This window comes from Saimiri boliviensis, chromosome 1 (assembly GCF_048565385.1).
Source record: "Saimiri boliviensis isolate mSaiBol1 chromosome 1, mSaiBol1.pri, whole genome shotgun sequence".
Classification (NCBI taxonomy): Eukaryota; Metazoa; Chordata; class Mammalia; order Primates; family Cebidae; genus Saimiri; species Saimiri boliviensis.
The window spans coordinates 264,719,715-264,746,684 of NC_133449.1; the positions used below are offsets into that span (position 1 = coordinate 264,719,715).

At 43.7% G+C, this 26,970-nt stretch overlaps 1 protein-coding gene across 5 annotated transcripts in view; it reads right to left on the bottom strand.

Moving 5' to 3' along the window:
- WDR70 (WD repeat domain 70) overlaps positions 1-26,970 on the bottom strand; it is a 438,306-nt gene that overhangs the window by 58,905 nt on the left and 352,431 nt on the right. For 4 of the 5 annotated variants that reach the window (XR_012513868.1, XR_012513869.1, XR_012513870.1 and 1 more), the window contains one exon: positions 24,760-24,910. Coding sequence is in view for 1 of the 5 variants with exons in the window: in XM_074386536.1 (XP_074242637.1) it covers positions 24,888-24,910 (23 nt within the window). In the remaining 4 variants the exon portion in view is untranslated. Of the gene's footprint in view, positions 1-13,687; positions 24,911-26,970 lie in introns of those variants that run through there. The other variant, XM_074386536.1, reaches the window with a different exon arrangement.

The following is a 26,970-nucleotide window of genomic DNA, read 5'->3' on the forward strand; positions in this document are numbered from 1 at the left end:
ATTAGGAATCATCCCCTCCTTACCACACAGCCCACTGGACGGTCCGTGGCCTTGCCCATCAACTCCCAGCAACCAATCACCACTCAGGAGGGAAAAAACTTGGAAAATCGTTCTTCATTTATTCATTCAACAAACTTTCATGGTGTGCCTGCACTGTGCCAGCACTCTTCCTGGTACCAGGGCTCTAATGGTGACCAAAGCAAAAACCTCTGCCTTCCTGGAGTTATTTTATTTGCAGGGAGACACAACAGTCAAAAAAATAAAATATGTAGTGATCCATGTGTTGAGAAATGCTAAAAGAATGCAAACAGGATCCTATGATATAGACACTAATAGGGGAGCTTCTTTAATTAGAAATGACGTTAAGACCGAAGTTAAGAAACAGTGCCAACAGATCAGGAGCATCCAGGCAGAGGAAGCAGCTTGTATGAAACTCTGAGTCACGTCGCAGACTGCCTTGTGACTACCAAAAGGTGGCCTTGCATGGGGCTCTGTGGCTCTTCTGCATGGCCTGGGCTGCCCCATGGACAGCATTTTTGTGGCACTAGGCACTAGCCTTTGCCTGAAATGCTCTCTCTTCCCAATGCACGCTGTCCCAGACTTTGTAGAGTCACAGGTACCAACTTGTGGGCTCAGGCATTCAGAGTCCTTCTGCCAGGACTGGCTGGAAGAGGCTCGAGGGCAGTGCTGAGGCCAGCTATGTTTTCTCCAAGCCAAAATTCCCATCCAAAGTTAGTGACTTGAAGTGGGAACACAAGATGGTAAAACTCGTGCTTACCTCCCTTTTTAGAGCCATTTTCCCAAAGTGTGGCCGGGATTGCTTACCTGGTAAGATGCTCCTCAAATTTAAAAAATGAGGAGGAGGACAGGATGGTTCTCTGATCAAATAACTTTGGAAAATATTGAGTTAAATAACATCAACCTAGGTTCTAAAGTTTAAAATATAATTGTAGAACTTATCAGAGCCTTTGTTAGGCCAATGAATGGCTTCGCAGTCCAGGAGGGGTGCCAAGCACAGAATTCCCCATGTAGCTGTGACCATGAAACGGCTCATTGTTTTTTCTTCTTTCTCATCACACCTGGTGACCACCCTGGGAACTATTTTGGGCCATCTTGCCTGTTCCTGTGAGCTTCAGGGTGAGTTATGAGCTGGACTAGAGATTAGTAAGAGGCAGAAACCACTATGCAGCTCCCCACTGGGAGGACACCCCTCTCCAAACACCCACACAGAGGACACCCCCCCTACACACACACACACACACACACACACACACACACACACACGTGGAATTTGAACACTGGTTTCTTGCTGAGAATGAATAACAAAATGATTAATCAGTGGTCAACTTTAGAAACATCCTTCAGCCAAGAAAAGGAGAATATGCTGAGAGCTGTGAAGTCCTCAGCAGCCTGGGGGCGCCTGCACTGTGCTCCCCCCGTCCTTCTTGGGCTGGTGTTTTGGTAACCTGCAGCCCTTAGTGCACGCCACCCCTCACTGCGATCCCCAGGGGAAGGCCGTGCTTGCTGGCCTCCAGCTCTGAAATCTGCACTGGGGAGAAGGGTGGAAGAGCACCGGGGGACGAGCCTGGATACTGGCTCTGAACGCCTTATGTGGCTTGTGCCCACAAGATCATCTCAGGCCAGCTTTCTGCTCTGGGCGATAGTGTGATGTGAAGTAGGTTAAAGTGAACTTTCAAAAGAATCAATCCACTCCTGAGATAGAGGTGGAAAATCAGAATTTCCTGAACCTATGTCTCAAAAACAAAGACCCTCCCTTCAAACACAAGGTCCTACTTGGGCCACGGCCGATTTACTATCTGACACCAGAATCCTGGGGAGGTGGAAGCCTGATGCCTCCATTCATAGTCCACCCAGGGAGGGGGCGTGGGTTTCAGCCCAGGGCCTCTGGATTTTTTCCGTCAGGTAATGAAGTGTCTGAGCCCCAAGTGTCTTCTTGGGGCTTACATGTGTTAACAGAAGCTCTGCTGGAATCTCATACAATAGTTAACTCATCTGTAGTCTCAGCCCCACAACATCCTGATTGAAATTAAAACCAAATGCTGCCAAGTCATCCCTGAAAATAGGCAGTCGGGGAAACACAGGGCAAGCTCATATAAGGCAAGTAATACATTGCCATGTCCCTGCCCGTGGTGACTGAGTGGGATGAAGGTGGGACTGCAGATGCAGGGAGGAGTCTGTGATATCCCAAAAGTGAGAAGTGGAGGGAGACATGTGGCGAGAGCGCTGGAAGGCCTCAGAGAGAGCTGCAGGTGGGATGAAGAGCCGAAAGGAAAATGAATCAGAGACAGCTACAGATTAGGGTTGCCAGAGAAAATACAGGATGCCTAGTTAAATCTGAATTTCAGGTAAGCGGCACAATTTCTTAGTACAAGTATGTCTCATGCAACATGTGGGACATACTCATGCTTGTTAGCACAAACAACATGTATTTCTAATTTGCCTGAAGTGCAGATCTCAGTGGGCATGCTGTATTTTAATTTGCTAAATTTGGTGAAAGTTACATTGGAGCTGGACCTTGCATGTGAGTAGTAATCTGTCAGGTGGTTTGGGTCAACTCAGGCTGGGATGGGCAACAGATACTCCAGGCAGGAGGAATAGTGTGACCCAAAGTGTCAGAAGGGCAAGGGGTGGGCTCAGGGGAGACTATGCTATTAGACACAGCAAATACGTTTTAAATATTTTTAAAATCAAAAGAAAAATAATATAACAATATTGCATCCATAATAATGAACCCAGCCTAGATTGTACTTGCCTGTAGGTTGTATACTTTAATGGAGAAAAGGCCCACAGAGGCAAAAGTGCCCAGAGCTCATGAAGAGTCGTCATGCAGCCCATGTGTGCTGCTAACAGCAAATTTTCTGTGTCCTCTGCTTCCAGTTTCCTTCTAGTTTTCCCTTTCTCATGAATTATTAAAGACAACTTTGTGCTTAAAAAATATCCCAGCACTTTGGGAGGTGGAGGCAGGTGGACACTTGAGGTCAGGAGTTCAAGACCAGCCTCGCCAACATGGTAAAACCTCGTCTCTACTAAAAATACAAAAATTATCCAGGCATAGTGGCGCGCACCTGTGGTCCCAGCTACTTGGGAGACTGAGGCACAAGAATCCTTTGAACCCAGGAGGTGGAGGTTGCAGTGAGACGAGATCATGCCACCGCACTCCAGCCTGGGTGACAGGGCAAAATGGGAAAACAACCCTTTTTTCCACTCTTCAAGTTAGATTGTCTTCTCAAGACATTTGCATTTATTTCCTGCTTAAGGAAGTGTAAACTTAAGGCCAAGCCATTGATATTCCACGGCTCATTCATGATTTCTGAGAAGCAACAATATGAATTGGGTGGCCCAGAGCAGACTGGCAGTCAAGGGCATGGCAACAGAGGGAAGAGCAGGTCAGATGGAAGGTAGACAGTGTTAGGATGTCAGGAGAGAGCGGTCCCATAGAGATGGGGAGAAGAGCAAACAGAAAGGCCCAAGGCGATGGGGGAACTGGAAGAAATAAAGCCGAAAAGGCAGCCAAGATCACATAGAATCTTATGGGCCATGATAGCCATTTAGGATTTCACTCTGAATAGGACAGGAAGCCATCAGAAAGTTTTAAGAAAAAGGGAGACAGGATCTGGGTGTGTTTTTAAAGTCTTCTTTGAGCTGTTTTGTTGAGGACAGACTATACAGGGGCAAAAGCAGAAGCATGGAGACCAGCTAGGAGTTCCCAAGTGAGAATCCAAGTGCATGATAACGGTAACTCAGACTGGGGTGTCGCGATGGCAGTGCTGACACGGTGTGCCCAAAAATCAGGCATGAGGACAAAGGAGGAGAGAAGGTGCCATCAGAACAGCAACAAGGCTGAAGCCAGTGCAGTGACATCTCTACAAGGTGGAGTAGAGAGGGTTGATGTCTCATCCTGCACCTTCTCTGCGGGGAAGATAAGAAAATAGATGCTCTCTCCTGACATCCTAACTCGGGATAAGGCACGAGCCAGTGCAGGGCAAGGATCCGAGGGAGCTGCCAGCCCGAGGTCTGGAATGCCATTAAAATGCATGCCCGGTGCGTTGGCTCACATTCTGGGATGAATCTGCCACTGCTCCCTCTGACAATGTTTAGCATGAAATAAAAAGTATGGCTTTCAAATGATACCACGAGGAAGATTCTTGAGCAAATATGGCCAAAGTTTCTCTGCAGAATGTTCTCAGAGGCTGGGATTCCACCCACCTCCAGCCTTCTTTTTCCATCCAGTCCTTTCCAGTCCTGCACTAAGGTTTGACCAGACCATGGCATTGGCCTCCTCACAGGGTTCCCTGATCTTGCTGCCAATCAAATCACTCAGAGTGCCAATCAGAACCTCCGCAATCTGCATCAAACAACACTTTTTTCTAGCTCTTGTTTGGTTTTTGCCCCTGAAATCTTCCTTTTACACCTAAACTCAACCTCTCAGTCACTGTGGATGTCCTACAGAACTTGAAAATACATGTTGAGCTTGTGGCACTTTCTCACGGTTGTACCCTTGCCCCAGCCATTTCCTCTGCTGGAAATAATGTCCTTCACATCTTCAATGCTCCAAATACTCCCACGGTGGTATTTATCACTCACTTCACTGTGATTCTTTAGCCAAAGTGCTTTATGTGTGGATCAGACTGACAACATGAGAACTTTTTTTGTAGATATGTAGATAAGTTATGCACTGATCTTATGATCTCTGCTAAGTTGAGGGCTCCTTGAGTTCAGGAGCCATGTCTGGCTCACCTTTAAATCCTGAAGAGCCCTGGGCATCTGCCCCTCAGGTAGCAGATGCTCAAAAAGCATCTGTATTTGTCAGAACTTTGGCTTACAGCAGCAGTTCCCAGACTTTTTGGTACCAGGGACTGGTTTCATGGAAGACAATTTTTCCACAGACCAGTACTGCTCTGTGGCCCGAGGGTTGGGGACCCTTGGCTTACAGGTAACAGAAACTCAACTCAAAGTGCCTCAGACAATGAAAAGAAATTGACTGGTTCATGTAATGGAAAAGTCCTGGGGTGGATCTGGCTTCAGAAAAAGCTGGACGCAGATGATCAGTTGATGTTTTGAAGAATAACCAGCTCTTCCTCACTCCCACTTTGCTGCTTGTCTCTGTTGTTGGCCTCCTTCTCAGACTGTCTTTCCCCACATGGCAGCAAAGATGTTCAGTGGAAGCTACAGGCTTAAAACCCACTGTCAAGAAGAAGCGAGTTTCTTATTTGACGATTCCAGCAAAAATCTTTTGGGAACTCTGATTGGTCAACTAAAGTTAAATGCCAATTTCTTGACCAATCACATGGCGTAGGGGATGGATAATTCTGTCCTAGGCACGTGCCCACTTCTGGTGCCAGCAGGTGGAATGACCTCACCCAAACTGCATGGACTAAGAACATGAAAGGTGAAATACTGAAAAGGAAATATGGATGCTGTGACCTAAAGAAGGAATGAGTGATGCCAGGCAAGCAAAAACAACAGATGTCCATAACAGAGTCACTTTTCTGTGATGACACACTACAGAAAAACAAACTGGCACCTCTTTTCACAGGTCGACCTTTACAACCATCTGCTCAAAGAAATTAATGTTCTCATCTTGGCTGACTTGTTTGGCCATAACAGTAAGTTCACATAACAATTCAAACAGAGCAGTAGGGAGTAGGTGGCATGGTTAGGCATAATTGGGAGAAATATAAATATTGGTACCTCAATTTTATTTTACAAAGAAAAGAAGCCTTGGATGAATGGGTGGATGGATGTCTGGATGGATGATTGGAGAGATGAATGAATGAAGTGTTTTATTTATTTAATTGTGCCATTATTAGATTAAAATCCTGTTACAATGGACTCCATTATAAAGACAGTTCAAAGAAGACTCAATTAATAGGAAATCCTACTGCAGTGGCTTAATGGGGGTTTACATTTCTCACATAATTAAACATTTATGAACATATATTTGGTATATGTCACCGAAATAATTTTTGCAGGTAGATCTACCACTGGGTATTAAAATTGGTGGACAAGTATTTGAGGAGATGAGGCAGGCTATTTGCATAATCTCAAAATAGCTCCCCTAAGATATTTATTAATCACAAAGGGAAAAATCATAACTTTATTGTGGAGAAACCCAACAGATACCACCTTAACCAAGTGATCATTGCTAAGATCACCAGTAATAAGTTGTGTTGATATTATGTTTCTTGATATAATGATGCACTGAGAAGGGCACGACATCACTCCTCTGTTATTTTTTCCCAAAATGCAAAACCTCAAGCTAGTCTTGAGGAAACATCAGACAAACTCAAATTGAGAGATATTCTACAAAATAGGTGACCAGCACTGAAGTACATGAGAGACAAGACAAAAGAAATATTCCTAGATTGGGGAAAACTACAGAAACACGACAATTAAATCAATGTGAGGTCTTGGATTGGATCCCAGAGGAGAAAAATACTATGCCTTAATCTTTGGGCTACTCTAGCAAAATACACTAGGTGGCTTATAAACAACAAAAATTTATTTCTTACAGTTCTGGAGACTGGGAAATCTAAGATCAAGGCATTGGAAGATTCAGTGTCTGGTGAGAACTCACTTTTTGGTTCATAGAATAGATGGTGCCTTTTCACTGTGTCCTCACTTGGTGGAAGGGACAAGGCAGCTCTCTGGGGTCTCTTTTATAAGGGTATGAATCGCATTCATGAGGACTCTACCCTCACAATCTAATCATCTCCCAAAAGGGTTCCCTCCTAATACCATAAATTTGGGGATTAGGATTTTAACATGTGAATTTGGGAGGACACAAACATTCAGACCATAGCAAACATTAGTGGAAAAATAGTGAAACCTCTTTTTCTTTTTCTTTTTTTTTTTAATTTGAGACAGAGTCTTGCTCTGTAGCCTAGGCTGGAGTGCAGTGGTGCAATCTCGGCTCACTGCAACCTCCACCTCCCAGATTGAAGTGATTCTAACTGTCTCAGCCTCCCAAGTAGCTGGGTTATACCAGTGCCCACCACCATGCTCGGCTAATTTTTTATATTTTTACCAGAGACATTTTGGCCAGGCTGCTCTCAAACTCCTGACCTCAAGTGATCCACCTAGCTTGGCTCCCAAAGTGCTTGGATTAGAGGTATGAGTCACCGTGCCCGGCCAAAAAATGCTAAAATCTTAACTAAGTCTGTAGTTTAGTTAACAGCATTGATCCAAAGTTAATTTCCTGGTTTTATTCATTGTACCATCATTACGAAAGATGTTAACAGAGGAAGCTGCATGAAAGGTATATGGAAACTCTCCTCTTATTAATTTTACAACTTTTCTGTCAGTCTAAAATTATTTCAAAATAAAAACTTAAGAATGCTGGGAAGATGGCCGCCTAAGAACAGCTCAGGACTTCAGCTCCCAGTGAAAGTGCAGAGGGTGAGTGGACACCGCATTTCCAGACGAACTCTTATTGCCCACAGACCAGGAGATACCCAGGCAGAGGGGTCACCAGCGTCGCAGTCCCAGGCGGTGTGGCTGTTTTGGCCCCCACAGGGCTGATTCCGCCCGCGCGGCTGCTGTGACCACGCCTGTTGCTGCGGTTCTCCGTACAAAAGCCACTGGTCTGGGAGCCCTCTTAGCTGGCGAGCAGAGCCCTGAGACGGCAGAGCTGCCCATTCAGCTGAAATAGCGAGTCAGGCCAGGATATTCCTAGGCAAAAAATCCGCCAGGAGCCGGCGCCGCAGTTCGAGCCGACTCCGTGAGTCGCAGCACGGGAGATCCCGGCGCCTTTTCAACATGCGACCGGAACGCGGGGTCGTTCAACTTAAAAGAAAAGACTGAGTCAGGGAGCCAGGTGATCAGGCTCGGTTGGTCCCACCCCTCCACCCCCAACAACAACGAAAACAAAAACAGTAATTGGAAACCCTCTGGGTTGAGCCCTTCAAACCAAACACAGCTGAACCGGGACGGTCCCGCTCAATGGGGGAGGGGCTTCCGCCATTACTGAGACTCTCCACCGCTACGGAGGCAGGCTGCCGTTGCCGAGGCAACCCGCCGTTGCCGAGGCAACCCGCCACAACAGAGAGAATCCGCCATAACAGAGGCGGGGCCACCATTGCCCAGACAGTTCTAACTACGCCCATATAAAAAGGACTACAGGGAAGAGCTCAGGGCAGCTGGGCGGAGCCCACAGCAGCTCAGCAAAGCCCCTGGGGGCAGGCAGTGGCTAGGCGTGCTGCTAGCTGGGCAGGTCAGACCTGAAAGAAAAATTTAAAAAAAGGCAGTAGTGCAACGGAAACTCATAAAGCTCCAACTCCCTGGGACAGAGACAGACAACAGGTGGATAAACCCACAAAAATGGGAAGAAACCAGCGCAACAAGGATGAAAACTCCCGAAAGCAGAACACCTCTCCTCCTAAAAGGGATCACAACTCCTCACCAGCAAGGGAACCAGACCGGATGGAGAAGGAGGGTGATGAAATGACAGAATCAGACTTCAGAAGGTGGGTAGTAAGAAACTACAGTGAGCTAAAAGAACATGTTCTAACCCAACGCAAAGAAAATAGGAACCTTGAAAAAAGACTGGATGAACTGCTGACGAGAATGGACAGCATAGAGAGGAGTATAAGTGAATTGATGGAGCTGAAAAACGCAACACGAGAACTTCGTGAAGCATGCACAAGCTTCAACAGCCGAATTGACCAAGCAGAAGAAAGGATATCAGAGGTCGAAGATCAACTCAATGAAATAAAAAGAGAAGGCAAGAACAGAGAAAAAAGCACAAAAAGGAATGAACAAAATCTTCAAGAATTGCGGGACTATGTGAAAAGACCTAATCTACGTCTGATAGGTGTACCTGAATGTGATGAAGAGAATGAATCCAAGCTGGAAAATACTCTTCAGGATATTATCCAGGAAAACTTCCCCAACCTAGCAAGGCAGACCAATATTCAAATCCAGGAAATACAGAGAACACCACAAAGATACTCCTCAAGAAGAGCAACCCCAAGGCACATAATTGTCAGATTCACCAGGGTTGAAATGAAAGAGAAAATGCTAAGGGCAGCCAGAGAGAAAGGTCGGGTTACCCACAAAGGGAAGCCCATTAGACTCACAGCAGATCTCTCAGCAGAAACCCTACAAGCCAGAAGAGATTGGGGGCCAATATTCAACATCCTTAAAGAAAAGAACTTTCAACCCAGAATCTCCTATCCAGCCAAACTAAGCTTCATAAGTGAAGGAAAAATAAAATCCTTTGTGAACAAGCAAGCACTCAGAGATTTCATCACCACCAAACCTGCTCTACAAGAACTCCTGAAAGAGGCTCTACACATATAAAGGAACAACCAGTACCAGCCACTCCAAAAACACACAAAATGGTAAAAGAGCATCAACACAATCAAGAATCTGCATCAACTAACCAACAAAACAGCCAGGTAGCATCAAAATGACAGCATCAAATTCACACATAACAATACTATCCCTAAATGTCAATGGACTAAATGCCCCAATCAAAAGACACAGACTGGCAAATTGGATAAAAAGCCAAAACCCATCAGTGTGCTGTATCCAGGAAACCCATCTTACATGCAAGGATACACAAAGGCTCAAAATAAAGGGATGGAGGAAGATCTACCAAGCAAATGGAGAGCAAAAAAAGGCAGGAGTTGCAATTCTCATCTCTGATAAAATAGACTTTAAAGCAACAAAGATCAAAAGAGACAAAGAAGGACATTACATAATGGTAAAAGGATCACTGCAACAAGAAGAGCTAACGATCCTAAATATATACTCACCCAATACAGGAGCACCCAGATACATAAGGCAAGTTCTTAATGACTTACAAAGAGACTTAGACTCCCACACAATAATAGTGGGAGACTTTAACACCCCATTGTCAATATTAGACAGATCAACCAGACAGAAAATCAACAAGGATATCCAGGACCTGAATACAGACCTGGAACAAGCAAACCTAATAGACATTTACAGAACTCTCCACCCCAAATCCACAGAATATACATTCTTCTCAGCACCACATCACACCTACTCTAAAATTGACCACATAATTGGCAATAAATCACTCCTCAGCAAATGCAAAAGAACAGAAATCATAACAAACAGTCTCTCAGACCACAGTGCAATCGAGTTAGAACTCAGAATGCAGAAACTAACTCAGAACCGCACAGCTTCATGGAAACTGAACAACTTGCTCTTGAATGTTGACTGGATAAACAATGAAATGAAGGCAGAAATAAAGATGTTCTTTGAAACCAATGAGAACGCAGACACAACATACCAGAATCTCTGGGACACATTTAAAGCAGTCTCTAGAGGAAAATATATAGCAATGAGTGCCCACATGAGAAGAAAGGAGAGATCTAAAATTGATACCCTATCATCAAAATTGAAAGAGCTAGAGGAGCAAGATCAAAAAAACTCAAAACCTAGCAGAAGACAGGAAATAACTAAGATCAGAGCAGAACTGAAGGAAATAGAGACACAAAAAACTCTTCAAAAAATCAATAAATCCAGGAGCTGGTTTTTTGAAAAGATCAACAAAATAGACAGACCACTAGCCAGATTAATAAAAAAGAAAAGAGAGAATAACCAAATTGATGCAATAAAAAACGATAAAGGGGATATCACCACAGATTCCACAGAAATCCAAACCATCATCAGAGATTATTACAAACAACTCTATACACATAAACTAGTAAACCTGGAAGAAATGGATAAATTCCTGGACACCTGCATCCTCCCAAGCCTAAACCTGGAAGAAGCCGAAACCCTGAATAGACCAATAACATGGTCTGAAGTCGAGGCAGCAATAAAGAGCCTACCACCCAAAAAAAGCCCAGGTCCAGATGGGTTCACAGCTGAATTCTACCAGACATACAAAGAGGAGCTGATACCATTCCTTCTGAAACTATTCCAGACAATCCAAAAAGAGGGAATCCTTCCCAAATCATTTTACGAGACAAACATCATCCTGATACCAAAACCCGGCAGAGACTCAACAAGAAAAGAAAATTTCAGGCTAATATCCATGATGAACATAGATGCAAAAATCTTCAATAAAATACTGGCAAACCGATTGCAACAGCATATCAAAAAGCTCATCCACCATGATCAAGTAGGATTCATCCCGGGGATGCAAGGCTGGTTCAACATACGCAAGTCCATAAACGTAATTCACCACATAAACAGAACCAAAGACAAAAACCACATGATTATCTCAATTGATGCAGAGAAGGCTTTCGACAAAATTCAACAACCCTTTATGCTAAAAACCCTCAATAAACTAGGTATTGACGGAACGTATCTCAAAACAATAAAAGCTATTTACGACAAACCAACAGCCAATATCATACTGAATGGGCAAAAACTGGAAGCATTCCCTTTGAAATCTGGCACTAGACAAGGATGCCCTCTCTCACCACTCCTATTCAATATAGTACTGGAAGTTCTAGCCGAAGCAATCAGGCAAGAAAAAGAAATAAAGGGTATCCAAATTGGAAAGGAGGAAATCAAATTGTCTCTATTTGCAGATGACATGATTGTATATCTGGAAGACCCCATCATCTCAGCCCAAAGTCTCCTGAAACTGATAAACAACTTCAGCAAAGTCTCAGGATACAAAATCAACGTGCAAAAATCACAAGCATTCCTATACACCACTAATAGACTTCAAGAGAGCCAAATCAAGAACGAACTGCTATTCACAATTGCTACAAAGAGAATAAAGTACTTAGGAATACAACTAACAAGGAACGTAAAGGACCTCTTCAAGGAGAACTACAAGCCACTGCTCAATGAAATAAGAGAGGATACAAACAGATGGAGAAACATTCCATGTTCATGGTTAGGAAGAATCAACATCGTGAAAATGGCCATACTGCCCAAAGTAATTTACAGATTCAACGCTATTCCCATCAAGCTACCAATGACCTTCTTCACAGAACTGGAAAAAAACACCTTAAACTTCATATGGAGCCAAAAGAGAGCCCGCATAGCCAAGTCAATTCTAAGCAAAAAGAACAAAGCAGGAGGCATCACACTACCGGACTTCAAACTATACTACAAGGCTACAGTAATCAAAACAGCATGGTACTGGTACCAAAACAGAGATATAGACCAATGGAACAGAACAGAGGCCTCAGAGGAAATACAACATACCCACAACCATCTGATCTTTGACAAACCTGACAAAAACAAGCAATGGGGAAAAGACTCCCTGTTTAATAAATGGTGTTGGGAAAACTGGCTAGCAAAGTGCAGAAAGCAGAAACAGGACCCCTTCCTGACACCTTACACCAAAATTAACTCCAGATGGATTAAAGACTTAAACATCAGACCTAAAACCATAAAAACCTTAGAAGAAAATCTAGGCAAAACCATTCAGGACATAGGTGTAGGCAAGGACTTCATGACCAAAACGCCAAAAGCAATGGCAACAAAAGCCAAAATAGACAAATGGGACCTAATCAAACTCCACAGCTTCTGCACGGCAAAAGAAACAGTCAGTAGAGTGAATCGGCAACCAACAGAATGGGAAAAAATTTTTGCAGCCTACCCATCTGACAAGGGGCTGATATCCAGAATTTACAAAGAACTAAAGCAGATCTACAAGAAAAAAACAAACAAGCCCATTCAAAAATGGGCGAAGGATATGAACAGATACTTTACAAAAGAAGACATACAGGAGGCCAACAAACATATGAAAAAATGCTCATCATCACTGGTCATCAGAGAAATGCAAATCAAAACCACATTGAGATACCATCTCACACCAGTTAGAATGGCGATCATTAAAAAATCGGGAAACAGATGCCGGAGAGGATGTGGAGAAATAGGAACACTTTTACACTGTTGGTGGGAATGTAAATTAATTCAACCATTGTGGAAGACAGTGTGGCGATTCCTCAAGGACCTAAAAATAGAAATCCCATTTGACCCAGCAATCCCATTACTGGGTATATATCCAAGGATTATAAATCATTCTACTACAAGGACACATGCACACGAATGTTCATTGCAGCACTGTTTACAATAGCAAAGACCTGGAACCAACCCAAATGCCCAACGATGATAGACTGGATAGGGAAAATGTGGTACATATACACCATGGAATATTACGCAGCCATCAAAAATGATGTGTTCACGTCCTTTGTAGGGACATGGATGAACCTGGAAACCATCATTCTCAGCAAACTGACACAAGAGCAGAAAATCAAACACCGTATGTTCTCACTCATAGGCGGGTGTTGAACAATGAGAACACATGGACACAGGGAGGGGAGCACTACACACTGGGGTCCGTTGTGGGGAAATGGGGGAGGGGTGGGGGGTGGGGAGGTGGGAAGAGATAGCATGGGGAGAAATGACAGATACAGGTGAGGGGACGGAAGGCAGCAAACCACACTGCCATGTGTGTACCTATGCAACAATCTTGCATGTTCATCACATGTACCCCAAAACCTAAAATGCAATTTTAAAAAAATAAAATAAAATAAAAAAATTAAAAAAATAAAAAATAAAAAATAAAAATAAATAAATAAATAAATAAATAAAATAAAAATTCATCATCACCAAGAAGCCATACACAAGGAATAAATGGTTTATGATGAAAATTAGAAAAAAAAAAAAAAAACTTAAAAAATAAAACCATTGTATAGGTCCTTAGCTAGTTATAAACCTGTGTATTGACACCACAAATCAAAGGTACATAGGATTTAGTGCCTGGATCACAGGTGCAGACAAATGTTTTTGGAATTTAGAGGAAGGAGGGAGCAGTGTGGTCTTGGTACCTTTGATGTCTCTGGGAAGAACTTTAGCCCAAGTGATGTGGCTTCAGCTAGACCTTCAGCTAGTCCCCTAGTCCATAGGGGACCCCAACTGAGCAAAGATACAAAAATTTCAATGACTGATCATGGCATGTTCGGAAAGCTCTCCAAACTTTTCTGAAAGCTGTCCAAACTTCTTTCCTAGTCACTAAGAAGGACTCTGGGCTCTGATCTGGTCTAGAATTCTGGAACTTCAGGCTTGGTGTGGAAGTGGAAAAGGCAAGCACTTGGCTGTGGGACATGAAACATGGGGAAATAAAGGCAGCATCTCAGAAGAAATAGGTTATGGAAGAATAAGTGCTGGATAAATATTTGTGTTCAGAAAGACACACACAAAAAATGAATGAAGTCTGAAACTAAAAACCAGAGCACACACATTAAGAGGGAGCTTTTAAGGACACCAAGCTGATGTGGACCATAATACCCTGGAGTAAATATTAATTTGGAGGTGTAATGAGTAGTATAGGGTCAGCTAAGAAGTTGTGCTTTTCTCAGTTGGTAAAGCCAAGCAGACCTACTTCAACTTCAATGTGCATACAAAGCACCCAGGGATCTTGCTGAAATGCAGATTCTATTTCAGCAGATTCTGTTTCAGCTCTGGGATGGAGCCTCAGATTCTGTATTCTTAACAAGTTCCCAGATGATACCTGTGCTGCTGGTCCTTAAACCATGATTTGCATAGTAAGGATGCAGTCCATTGGAGATGTTTGAACAGAAGGAAGACAGTGAAAGCAACTGAAGAACACTCATCCAGGAATATGTTGAATAAGGCAGCACTGGTTCTGAATACCATCCTGAGCATGAGGTTAAATAGTCAAGCACAGAGTTAACATTGAAGGCTAAATACTTTGTATGCAAAGCCCTATCAGGCAAGCAAAACTGGTTGGAAGAGCAGACAGTGGCTGCCCTCTCAGAATAGATAATCCAGAGGTGACACTGCTTTGTGCCTGTAACACTAAGTGAGGGTTCCCTGATCACAATCTCACAACAAAAATGCCTTTAGCCTGGCCCATTTGCACTGCAAGTTTATACAAGCTGAGCTCTTCCCAGTTCTTTTTGCCTGTTATCACATAGCAGGTCTCCTTTATTTCTAACTCAAACATGCCTGTTATTCAATAAAAGATCTTCCGAGCTTCACACCAAAACAAAATGCCAAAAAAAAAGAAAAAGAAAAAGAAAAAGAAAAAGATGCTCACATCAAAATGTGTGCAAAAATGCAGGAGCTGAAAGGAAAGAAAAACAAAAGAAGACCCTTTGACCTCTCCTAGCAACTAAGTCACTTCTCCTCTAGAGGATGGATATTAGTTCTTCTTTCTCTCTCCACAAGACAAGTCAGGAATGCCATTTCTAGAAATCCACTGGGAAGATGTTCTCAGTTTCTGTGGTTATCTGGAAGGCAGGTCTCTTCCCTACATGATCAGATTCTATTCTCCCAAATAAGCAGAGTAAATTCTTCCTGCCTGTACCATGCGATGACCAAGACACAGCCTTTGCCCTCGAGATGCTCCCAGTCTACTGGGAAAGAAGAATGCCTGGGTGATTATTCAAATACAAGGTAAAACTGACTCAGATACCAAAGACTGAAGGAACTCCAATGAGATAATGTCCTGTGGACTCCATCAACATCTCCAGTTAGAATCTCTGGGGAGTAGGAGTTGGAGTAGAAGTTGGAGAGATTCACTCTGAATAAGGGATTCTGGAAGCCCCCTTCTCAGCCCAGCCTTCTGGTATAACACACCTTTAGAGTCTGCCATCTCCCTATGGGCTGGAAACACCATGGCTGGTGGAGCTCCCCCACTTTCAGCTGCAAACTCTATACTGGCTCCCACAGACCAATTCATTTCAGCTTCATATGGCACACTGTCTTGTGGGTTCTCCATGGTTGGAGCTGTTTCCTTACAACTGACTATTTCTAAATCATGGCCACAAAGTCCTCCCAAACCCATGGTTTGTCTCCTGAGGCCCTTTGCACTGAGTCTTACTGTTCACTCCCTACCCTGGCTTCAGGGTCATCCCCGATCGTAGATCACACACCCTGACAGCCACAGAACCTTCTCCAACCCTCCTCCTTTCTCTCCACTCTACCCCTTTCTGAGCAAGGCAGACAAGAATCCTCCCATTTCCACCCCACCTGCCATCTCCATCTTCCTGGTATTTGCTTGACCCTCTGCTCATATTGAGTATTACTTGGGAACACTTTTCCCCTTTCCCATCCAAATCCTAGTATTTCAGGCCTGGGGTCACTGACACAGCTTTAAGGACAAACTGTTAGAAGATTGTTTTCTACAAGCCCAAACTTATTCGTAGGTTTCTGATAGAGATGCCAACATCAAGGCACAGACAAAATCCTAAGGTGACAAATGCAAATCAGCTATCAGAGCTGTATTCAGGGCTGTTAGAAAAATTTTCAACATATTAAATTTAGCAGAGTTTATTTAAACAAAGAAAGATTCATGAATCAGGCAATACTCAGAACCAGGAGAGGTTCAGACAGCTCTGCCCTGCAAAGCGGGCAGTGAGTATTTATAGACAGAAACTGGAAGTAAAGTACAAAAACAGCTTTATTGGTTACAGTACTCCAATTGCTTCATGTGGACATGGTCTGATCAGTTGGCTGGCTGTGATTGGCTGAGATGCCACTGTTTGTTATACTACCAAGTTACATTTTCAGTTTGTTTACATAACTAAGTTATGTTGCAGTTCCTTACACAGGAACTCAAAGTATAGAGACAGCCTCAAGCCAATAAGTTCCTGCTTTATTAATTTAACAGGGGTTTTCTCTGCCTCTATCCCCTATCACCATGACCAGCTACGTAATTTGCAGAACCCAGTGCAAAATGAAAATTCAGGACCCCTTGCTCAAAAACACATTCAGAATTCCTGTAGCAGAAGAGTCTTAAATCAGGTAGGAGACACTGTGAGTATAGAAGCCCAGGGCACACTGTCTGTTCCTTGACTGAGCTGAGTGTGCTCCTGCTTCGGCCTGGGCATTCACCATGGCCTCCACCTGGAATTCTGTCCCTCACGTTCCACATGGCTCTCCCCCTCACTTCCTTCTTTCTCTGCTTAAATGTCACCTCATTAAAGGGGCTTCCTCTGACCCTGCTAAGTAAAACCCCCCTTAGCCCATCACTCCCTAACCTGTTACCCTGCTTTATTTTTCTTTCCTAATCTGAGCAATGTGAGCACCAGCTAAAATAATGTACATATTTCTTTATTGCTCTTTTCCCACCTCAATATAAACTCCCTGAGAACAGAAACTTTGATTCTGCAGTGCCTATAACAGTCATTGCATACATATTTATAGGGTAAATCAATGAATCATTAGACTTTTTTTCAATTCAATAACTTACCTTTGGGGAAATGTAATAAACAAGGAATTCAACCAAATTCTAAACAGACAAAATTTGAGCTTTGTTACATTTCTCTCAAATTCTCATCTTCTTTTATTGCTTTATTTAAATTGTGGTGAAATTCACATAACATACAAGCAACCATTTTAAAGCATGTGATTTAATGGAATTTAGTGCATTCACAATGTTGCGCAACCACCACTTCTCTCCTGTTTTAAAACTTTCTCATCATTGCAGAAAAATACCCCTAATCCAGTAAGTAATTATTCCCTAGTCTCTCTGCCTTCCATCTCCTGTTAAAAACAAATCTGCTTTCTGTTTCTACAGATTTGCCTATTCTAGATGTTTCATATAAAAGGAATCATACATATGACCTTTTGTGTCTGGCTGCTTTCACTTTATATAATGTTTTTGAGTTGCATCCATATTGTAGCATGTATCAAGACTTTGTTTCTTTTTATGGCCAAGTAATATTCCATTGTATAGATATACCACAATTTGTTTATTCATTCATCTATTGATGGGCATGTTAATTGTTTCCATTTTTTGGCTATTACAAATAATACTACCACAAACAATTGTGTACAAGTTTCTGTGTGGACATATGTTTTTATTTCTCCTGGTAAATACCTTGGAGTAGAATTACTGAGTCATGTGGTAATTTTAACTTTTTGAGGAACTACCAAGCTGTTTTCCCCAGCAACTGCACCATTTTACTCTTTCTTATTGTCATCACCATTACCATTATTACAGCAGCTCATATTAACTGGGCCAGGCACAGTGCTTAAAAGTAACCATGTTGTTGAGCCCATGTGTAACCTCCATTCCTGCCACCTTTTGTTCATGGGCCCATTGGGCAATGGCAGGGGTGGCTGGGGAAAGAGGCTGAGTGGTGTCCACAGAACAGATCATCCTATCCACTTAATTATTAAAATCTTCCCGTGCTGAAGCCACCCATTGGTGAGCACTCACATGGGACACAAATATATTCATAGCTTTTGAACACTCAGAGAGGTCCACCCCCATACCTCTTCCCCAAATTTCTTTGTCACTAATTTTCCAATCATGCTTCTTCCAAGTCCCTGGCCATCCAGCCAAATCATTAGCTATAGCCCATGAATCAGTACATAATTACACATCTGGCCATTTCTCCTTCCACCCAAAGTGCATAACCAGGTGCACTGCTCAAAGTTCTTCCCCCTGGGAAGATTTTCCTTCACTGCTGTCCTTCAGGGATATCCTAGAAAGGGGCTGTTGTGCTGCAGCTGTCCACTTTCAGGTGGTGCCTGCCTATGGTGCAGAACTGTCTGTTAACTAGACCCTCATCTTCTCTTCCTCAGTTAACTGATCATAGGGAATGCCCCAGGAGACCATCAGTGAAGGCTGAGGAAGAGAAGGCAGGGTGGTAGGAGTGGAGACCATGGACATTTGAGCCACTTCTTCAGGTAACTTTCTTGTGCCTTCAGGACCTGCTCGAGCCCTGTCATTCATATACTACTTCCATTTGATGATGGAATGCTTCTGTGCATGACCCACGTTATGGCTAGATAGGTCAGAAAGTGCCCAGTTAATGATAGGCAGGTCAGGTGGCATGGTGACTTGATGACCCATAGTCAAATGTTCAGTTTCCACCAAAGCCCAGTAACAGTCCAAGAGCTGTCTCGCAATAGGAGAGTAGTTATCTGCAGAAAATGGCAGGGCCTTGCTCCAAAATCCAAGGTCTCTACTGTGATACTGTTCTTGAGTTACTATGTTTCTAGGTAGAGGTAGCTCTGATGGCTTCCATTTGGCCTTTCTCACCATAGTAGCCCTCACCCTACCAGTCAGGAAGCCAATGGGAGGGTTCTGCCAGCTGCTAAGTATGTCTATGCCAATTATGCATTCTGGCACTGGGGAAATGATCACAGGATGAGTCCAGGGACCCACTGGAACCACTTTAAGTTGGACCTGAGCTAAAACTCCATTAATTACCTGACCTCTATATGCCCCTACTTTAACAGGAGGACCATAATGAGGTTTTGGGTCCTCTGGAACCAATGTCAGCTCAGAGCCAGTGTCCAGTAGCCCCCAAAATGTCTGATCATTTTCCTTTCCCCAGTGCACAGTCACCCTGATAAAAGGCCAGGGGTTTCCTTGGGGAAGGATGGGAGAAAGATTCACTGCATAAATTGTCAGTTGTGTAGTGGGGTCCTTCCTTAAGGGCCCCTGGCCTCCCCTCATTCAAGGGGTTCTGGGTCTGTAAACTGGCTCAAGTCTGGAAGTTGATTGAGGGACCATAATTCTCTGCTTTTATAATTCAAATTATCTTCTGTCCATTCAACCTAGAAGTTTTCTGCTTATATCAATTAATAATAAGTGCAGTAGGCTTCCTATCAATTTCACTTCTAAGAATACTGTAATTAATTAGCCAAGGCCAGAGCTCTATGTGAGTCAAACTATTCTTATTGCTGCTTTGCCTCTGCTGTCTATTACGGTAGCTATGCCCACCTTGCCTTTGATGGTTGAGTGCTGACACTTGGACTCTGCCACCTTGGAATTCAATTATTTCCATTGTATTTAAATTTTGTAGTTGAGTGACTGTGGTTCCCACTGTTAGATCTGACATACAGAGAAGAGCAATTACAGGGCCCTTCAAAGATGCAGGTGCTGCTCTCACAAATCTGTTTCACAAGGCATCCATCAAGGGTATATCTTCTGGACCCTCCCAGCTGGGATGAGTAGGTCTAAAGTCACTAATCCACTCCACCATCCCAATCTCCCTAAGCCTTTGGATCCCTTCCTCTACATTAAACCAAGGGAAATCGGGCATCTCCAGTTCACTCAGAGTGGGCCATCTTTTAATCCATATTTCAGCTAACCAAGAAAATAAACCATTAGAACCTTTTTTAACTCTTCAAACTCCAACATTAAATGCAGAGTCCCTACTTAAAGGGCCCAAATCAATAAATTCAGCCTGATTCAACTCTATGTTCCTTCCACCATTATCCCACACTCTTATCCATTCCCATGCCTGTTCTCCAGATTTCTGCTTATAAAATTAGAAAACTCAAGCATTTCTTTTCAAGTATAGCACACCTCCTTATGGGTCACACTCTCAACCTCACCTCTAGGGACTTGCTAGGACTTTAGTCTAGTTATAGATCTAGAAGTAAACAGGGGTGTTGGGGGTGGCTCCTGAGGAGAATCAACATTATTTTTCCTAGCAACTGCCTAAGGGGAAGCCATCACTGTTGCCTCAGGCAGCGAAGGGTTTGTCTCCTCAGACAAAGGTGGAAAGGCTGATGGCAGCATGGGTGGGGGAGAGGATGTTGCCACTACTGGGGATGGGGAAGCTGTTTCTTCTGGCAAAAAAGGTTCATCAGAGTTTACAAACTCAGTGTCCCCAGCTTTGTCAGGGTCCTTCCGCACATCCCCATTCCAAGTCACAGGGTCCCATTATTTTCCAATCAATGCCTTCACTTTAACAGTAGACATCTGCTGAGGCTGTGCAGGCATCTTTCATTGCAGGTCAGCCACTCACATGATAAGAGCTTGTGTCTGTTTTTCCACAATTTCAGCTCTTTCTCTACAGGAGATAAGACTCTCACTCAGGGAAATCTTAGCAGATTGAAGGCTCAGTATCTGCTTCTGAAGCCAGGAGACAGAATCCCTGAGTTCATCATTTTCTTTCATCACTTTGTCCACTGAACTTAGAAGCAACCAACCAGCTTCATTATGTTCCTTGGTTCTCCACATATGGTCAAAGGTATTATGTACAGAGTCACTAAACTCCTTGCCTCTCATGAGTGGTGAATCAGGAGTGTCAAGTGCATTTATTTTGCATAACTCTCTAAACAATTCATGCCAAGGACTATCAGTGTTCTCCATACTATTAGAAGTAGATTCCTTAGCATTTTGGGGTTTAATCATATTAAGCAGCCAACTCCAGAAATCCCAAAACCAACAAAAGAACTCTATCTATAATATTCTGTTCCTCTAGAACCACTCCTGGGACCGAAATCTGTATTACTCAGGGTTCTCTAAAGGGACAGAACTAATAGGATATGTATACAGGGGAGCTTATTAAGTATTAACTCACATGATTACAAGGTCCCACAATAGGCTGTCTGCAAACTGAGGAGTAAGGAGAGCCAGCCCAATTCCAAAAACTGAAGAACCTGGAGTCTGATGTTCAAGGGCAGGAAGCATCCAGCACAGGAGAAAGACATAGGCTGGGAGGCTAGGCCAGTCAAGCCTTTTCACGCTTTTCTGCCTGCTTTATATTCTAGCTGTGCTGGCAGCTGATTAGATGGTGCCCACACAGATTGAGAGTGGGTCTGCCTTTCCAAGCCCAGGGACTCAAATGTTAATCTCCTTTGGCAACACCCTCACAGACAGAATCAATATGTTGCATCTTTCAATCCAATCAAGTTGATACTCGATAGTAACCATCACAAGGTCTGAATCAAAGCAAAAATAGTTGGGGTGAGAAGGAGAGGAGAAGACCAGTGCAATAAACGTACAGAAGAAGTAATCCACCAAATTAGGTAATAGGTTAGACTTGAGGGCAGAAGGAGAAGGGGGAGTTGTGACTCATTCCCAGGTTTATGCGTGGATGATGGCATCAGTGGAGTGGCCAGCCACTAGTGGGCACAGCAGGTGCTGCTGCTCACTGATGCATTCTCCATGCTGGATGTCACTCATTCAAGCTGCCCCAGGGACATGAAGGTGAAAATGGACAGCAGACAGTTCAGTCCCAAGCCCAGGAGAGAAGGGAAGGTGACAAAGAATACAGGGTCACCAGCACCCGAGTAATCACAGATGCAAGAGTGAATGACATTCCAGAGATGTCAGGAGAAGAACAGGGGCCTGGAGACAGAACCTGGCAAAGCGGAATCTTGACCAGCACTGTGTTTTCCCCAATCCACTAAGACACTGCTTGGTTCCCTTTTCTCAGCAACTGACCTCACCAAAGCTAGTCAGAATTTAATTTGCCAAGTCAGAAGCCATCTTCCTCCCTCTCCACCCCCACACATGGTAACATCATCATTTGCTTTATTTTCCTTTACACACAGAAGACATTTTAAGGAATATGTAAATGTCTCTATTTCTTTCCCATCCTAAATATCTGGTTTACTACCTTGAATTAATTATTTTCCATCTTTGGGGAATCTATGACCTCACAGAGAAAGATGTCTTCTCCTTAGAAAGAAGAAGGTTCCCCTCCAAATGGGGTTGGCTGGCAATGGGAGCAGAGAGCGTTCTTACAGATGCAGGTGTGGACAGTGGCCTCCTGTATTAGTTGGTTCTCATGCTGCTATAAAGACACCTGGGAGGCTGAGGTAGGTGGATCACCTAGGGTCAGAAATTCAAGACCAGCTTGGCCTACATGGTGAAACCTCATTTCTGCTAAAAATACAAAAGCCAGGCTTGGTGACAGATGCCCATAATCCCAGCTACCTGGGAGACTGAGTGGGGAGAATCTTTTGAACCCAGGAGGCGGAGGTTGCAGTGAGCCAAGATCATGCCACTGAACTCCAGCCTGGGTGACAGAGTGAAACCCCGTGAAGAAAAAAAAAAAGAAGAAGAAAAGAAAATACCTGAGACTGGATAATTTAATTTATAAAGATAAAAGGTTTAAGTGGCTCATGATTCTGTGGACTATAAAGGCTTTTGCTTCTGGGGAGGCCCCAGGAAACTTATAATCATAGCAGAAGGGAGAAAGGGAAGTAAGCACATCTTCACATGGCAGCAGGAGAGAAAGAGAGAGCAAAGGGGAAGTGCTATACACTTTCAAACAACCAGATCTCATGATAACTCACTGGAACAAGAACAAAAAGCAGGAAATTAACCCCAATGATCAAATCATCTCTCATCAGGTCCCTCCTCCCAACATTGGGGATTACAATTCAATATGAGATTTGGGTGGGGACACAAAGTCAAACCGTATCACTTACCAAGGAAGCAGAGCCTTGGCTTGGGAGCTTCCTGACTTTGGGCCCCAAGGGCATGGCCTCCTCTGATGCTCTCTTCTAACCCTTTCCCCCACCCACCATTAGACATTCGTTTCCTCTGAGCCAGCTCAATGCACAGAGAAAAAGAGCTTGATATGCCAATGTGAGATTCCAGACCTAACCATGGTGATTTTGATTTCTCACTGGAAATGAACTAATCTAGCTTCTGCTTTCATCTTAGTCTTGGGAAGTTGAGGAGGGTGGGTCTGCCCCTGGACCTACCCTTGATCTATAGACAAAATGCAATGACAGAGTCTGCAGGTTGAGGCACAGCACTGGGACCTGGTAAATCCCCCAGGGCATGACCTCAGTCTGCCTAAAAATCTGGGAGGCTCTGGCTTTTCTCTGTGTTTCCCCAGGAATGACCTGGGCTCTTCTGTTTTTCAACTGATTTGCCTACTTTGATCACCTGCCACCTGTTTCTGCAACCCCTCCTCCTTTCTTCAGAGTCTGCCATGAAATTGTAATTTAAATGTCAGTAAGAAAAACCATTCAAAATTAGTATTTTCAAGTTTAACATTTAGGGATGGTGTTTTCAGACTTTGACTTCTAGATCGTGGAAAGGGTGCTCATAAAATGATAGTATGCACAGACCAGTTGTGTGAGTTCCTTAAAGGACCATTTCTGGATAAATTTTGCAGAGTCACAGCTTAGAAAAACAAAAGCTTCTGAATGGCTTTGGGAATGAAACTGTTCAGACAGGCAATGAAATTAGTTTATAAACATTTTCTCACTTTTTTAACATTCCCCATTCAAATACAGAATGGGGATATGTAAATGTGCTGATGCTGCCTGCAGTCTGGGAGCTGTTGGGAGGTTGCCTGGCCCCTGCTCTCAGACACTCCATGAGTAAGTGTTCACACACCCACAAGTACGAACATGCACACACACAAACGCACATGGACACAAATGTATGCAGAGTGAGTAACAGATTGGGTTGCAGATTTGAAATCAGGACATAGCCAGTAAGACCTGCAGTGAAAGAATAATTCATATCAGTTGCAAGCCTGCTCCCCTTTAACTGTACCTCTGGAGTTCACTTTGCCCTTCTGACAAATCCCTGTACTTTTTCTACCAATGGATGGCCTTTCCTGACATTTCTCTTCCCAACCGGGTTGCTCCATGCTACCTTTGTCAAGATAATGTTTATGGTGCCTTCTGTTTTCTCTGTATCTCATAAGCACTACCTCATTTACTCCTGAACAAATCTAGTGGAAGGCAATTAGTCCCCGCGTTTTACAAAGGGGAGCCCAAGACTCAGCAAGGCGACAGGGTCAGGTGTATATCCAGTCTCAGGTATGTCTTCTTTTTTTTTTTAGTTGGGGTCTCACTCCTTCTCCCATTCCTATGACCTGTTTGGGGTCACCTAGCTGTAAGAGGCAGAGCCACGATTTAAACTCCAGGAAGTCTGACTCCAAAGTGCCTATACTCTCTTCCCATCATGTCTCTGTGACTCAAGGTAGTTTCATTTAACAGATGGCAGGGCAGGTTACAGAAGTCATAGCCACCAAATAAGCAAAGAAGAGAATGAAGCAGAACATATTTTTGCTCACAGCTATGGCTCCCTGGCCCAGTGTTTCTTACCTGAAGCAGAGTTGCCCGGGTATTTATTTGTAGGAGGTGCAGAAGGGAAAACAGTCAGCCAGCAACCACAAACGCGGGGACTCAGTCAGGCTTTGGCACTTCTCAGCTCAGTTGACTCCGTTTGTCACCTAGGTTCTCCGTTGTTTCTCATCTGTAAAATGAGGATAAACAATGCCTTCTTCTCAAGGCTGCTATGAAGATCAATGAAGCAATAGCAATTAAAATTACAAAATTTGGCCAGGTGCAGTGGCTCATGCCTGTAATCCCATAATTTTGGGAGGCAGAGGCAGGCAGATCACTTGAGGTCAGGAGTTCAAGACCAGCCTGGCCAACGTGGTGAAACCCCATCTCCCTAAAAATAAAAAAATTAGCCAGTGTGGTTGTGGGCACCTGTAATCCCAGTTACTCAGGAGGCTGAGTCAGGAGAGTCTCTTGAACCTGGGAGGCAGAGGTTGCAGTGAGCTAAGACTGTGCCACTGCCCTCCAGCATGGACAATAGAGTAAAACTGTCTCAGAAAAAGAAAACTACAAAGTTGTTCACAAATCATATTATGTATAAGTATATATTTTTCTATGTATCCCTGATAAACAATATTTTATTCATTGAAGTTATTTCTTAGCTCTGCTCTTTGATATAATGTTTGATTTTTCTTCCCAGTTTCCCCATCTGTAAAATGTGGCCGTAGGGCTTGCGGACCCCTACACTCCTTTCCAGCTCTGCCATTCAGTAGATCAGTGACCCGTCCTGACTCCTACCGTGCTTTCCAGTCAGGCCTTTGTGGCTGACAAAGCCCAGGGATGGGGCTCCCTCACAGAGAGCCATGTCTCTTCTTAACCAAGAGGAGGCTGAAGAACAAAGAGCAAAGGTGCCCCTCCAGGATCTTCCAATGCAAAAAATGACAGAATTAAGTTCACAGAGGAATGGCAAACTTTATTCCCTGTACAATGTGTATTGATGAAGATTACAAGTCACATGGTATGCTGGGAATAAGACCAGATTCAAGAAACAGTTCAGAGGGAGAGACAAATTTTAAAGAAATCTTTACCCAGGTAATTATTTCACTGGAGTTGTGATAAGTTCTATGAAGGAGTAAGACTGTTTACTGGGAGCTTACACAGTGGCAGGGAGTGGTCCTTGTGAGAATTTCCCAGGGAAAGGACACTTCGAGCTAGTTCTTGAATGCTGATCTGGATTTGTAGGGCATGTAAAGGGGCAAAGGAGGGTGAAAAATGTTCCAGGTGGAAGGAACATCCAGTGCAAAAGTCTTTAAGAGGAGAGTTTTTTTTATGTATTTTGGTCGCTAAAAATAAGCTGCTTTTCCTGGAATGCTGGTAGTGAGGGGAAGAGTAGCATAACATGAGGTTCTACATATAGATGGGGACAGATCATATGGGGGCATACAGGTCAAGACAAGGAATTTGACTCATAAGAGCACAGCGTCAGGTAGCAGTACAGCTGCAAACTTCCAGAGATCTCACTGCAGGGGTCTAAGCTACAGAACATGTCCCATGTTATCGTCCAGAAGGACCATCACAGAAGCGACCAGTCTGTTAGAGGCTGCAGGAGCAGGTGCAGTGAACCCCATTTAAGGCTGGGAACACAGAAGTGGCCGTGCAGACAGAGAAACGTGGGGAGAGCTGAGAGATGCTAAAGACGGGGCATGCTCAGGATGCGGTATTGATTAGGTGTGGAGGGGAAGAAGAGGGAGGTAATTCACACATGATACATTATAACCACTGGGTTGCTGATGCCATGAACCCCAATTTCCAGATGAACAAAGTCTCTTAAAGGCTGAATGACTTGTCCAGGTTGAAAAGCTAAAAAGAGGGATTCCCAGAATTTCTGACACTTAGGCCGTAATTACTTCAGGTATGTCCCAGGTGATTCATCCTAAGTGCTAACATTACTTCACAGAACACTCAGTGAAGGTCTAATTTCACATGTATTCAGTTCCAACCACAGTACATCCACAGCCATATGATGAGAGGGAACCAGAGTGAATGAGTGACATCATGAACCAAACAGAGTCACTATTCAAATGTGCACTGTGGACTCTTTACACAATCACCTAATTATAGCTCCCGAGGAAGCGCCATACAATAATAGACTGTACAGAAGCCAATGAATAATTGTCAGTGGGCTAGACGGTCCTTTTAATCCGAGTTGATATTTGGAAAATAATGTGTAGCAAGCTCCATGAGGTTTTTGTG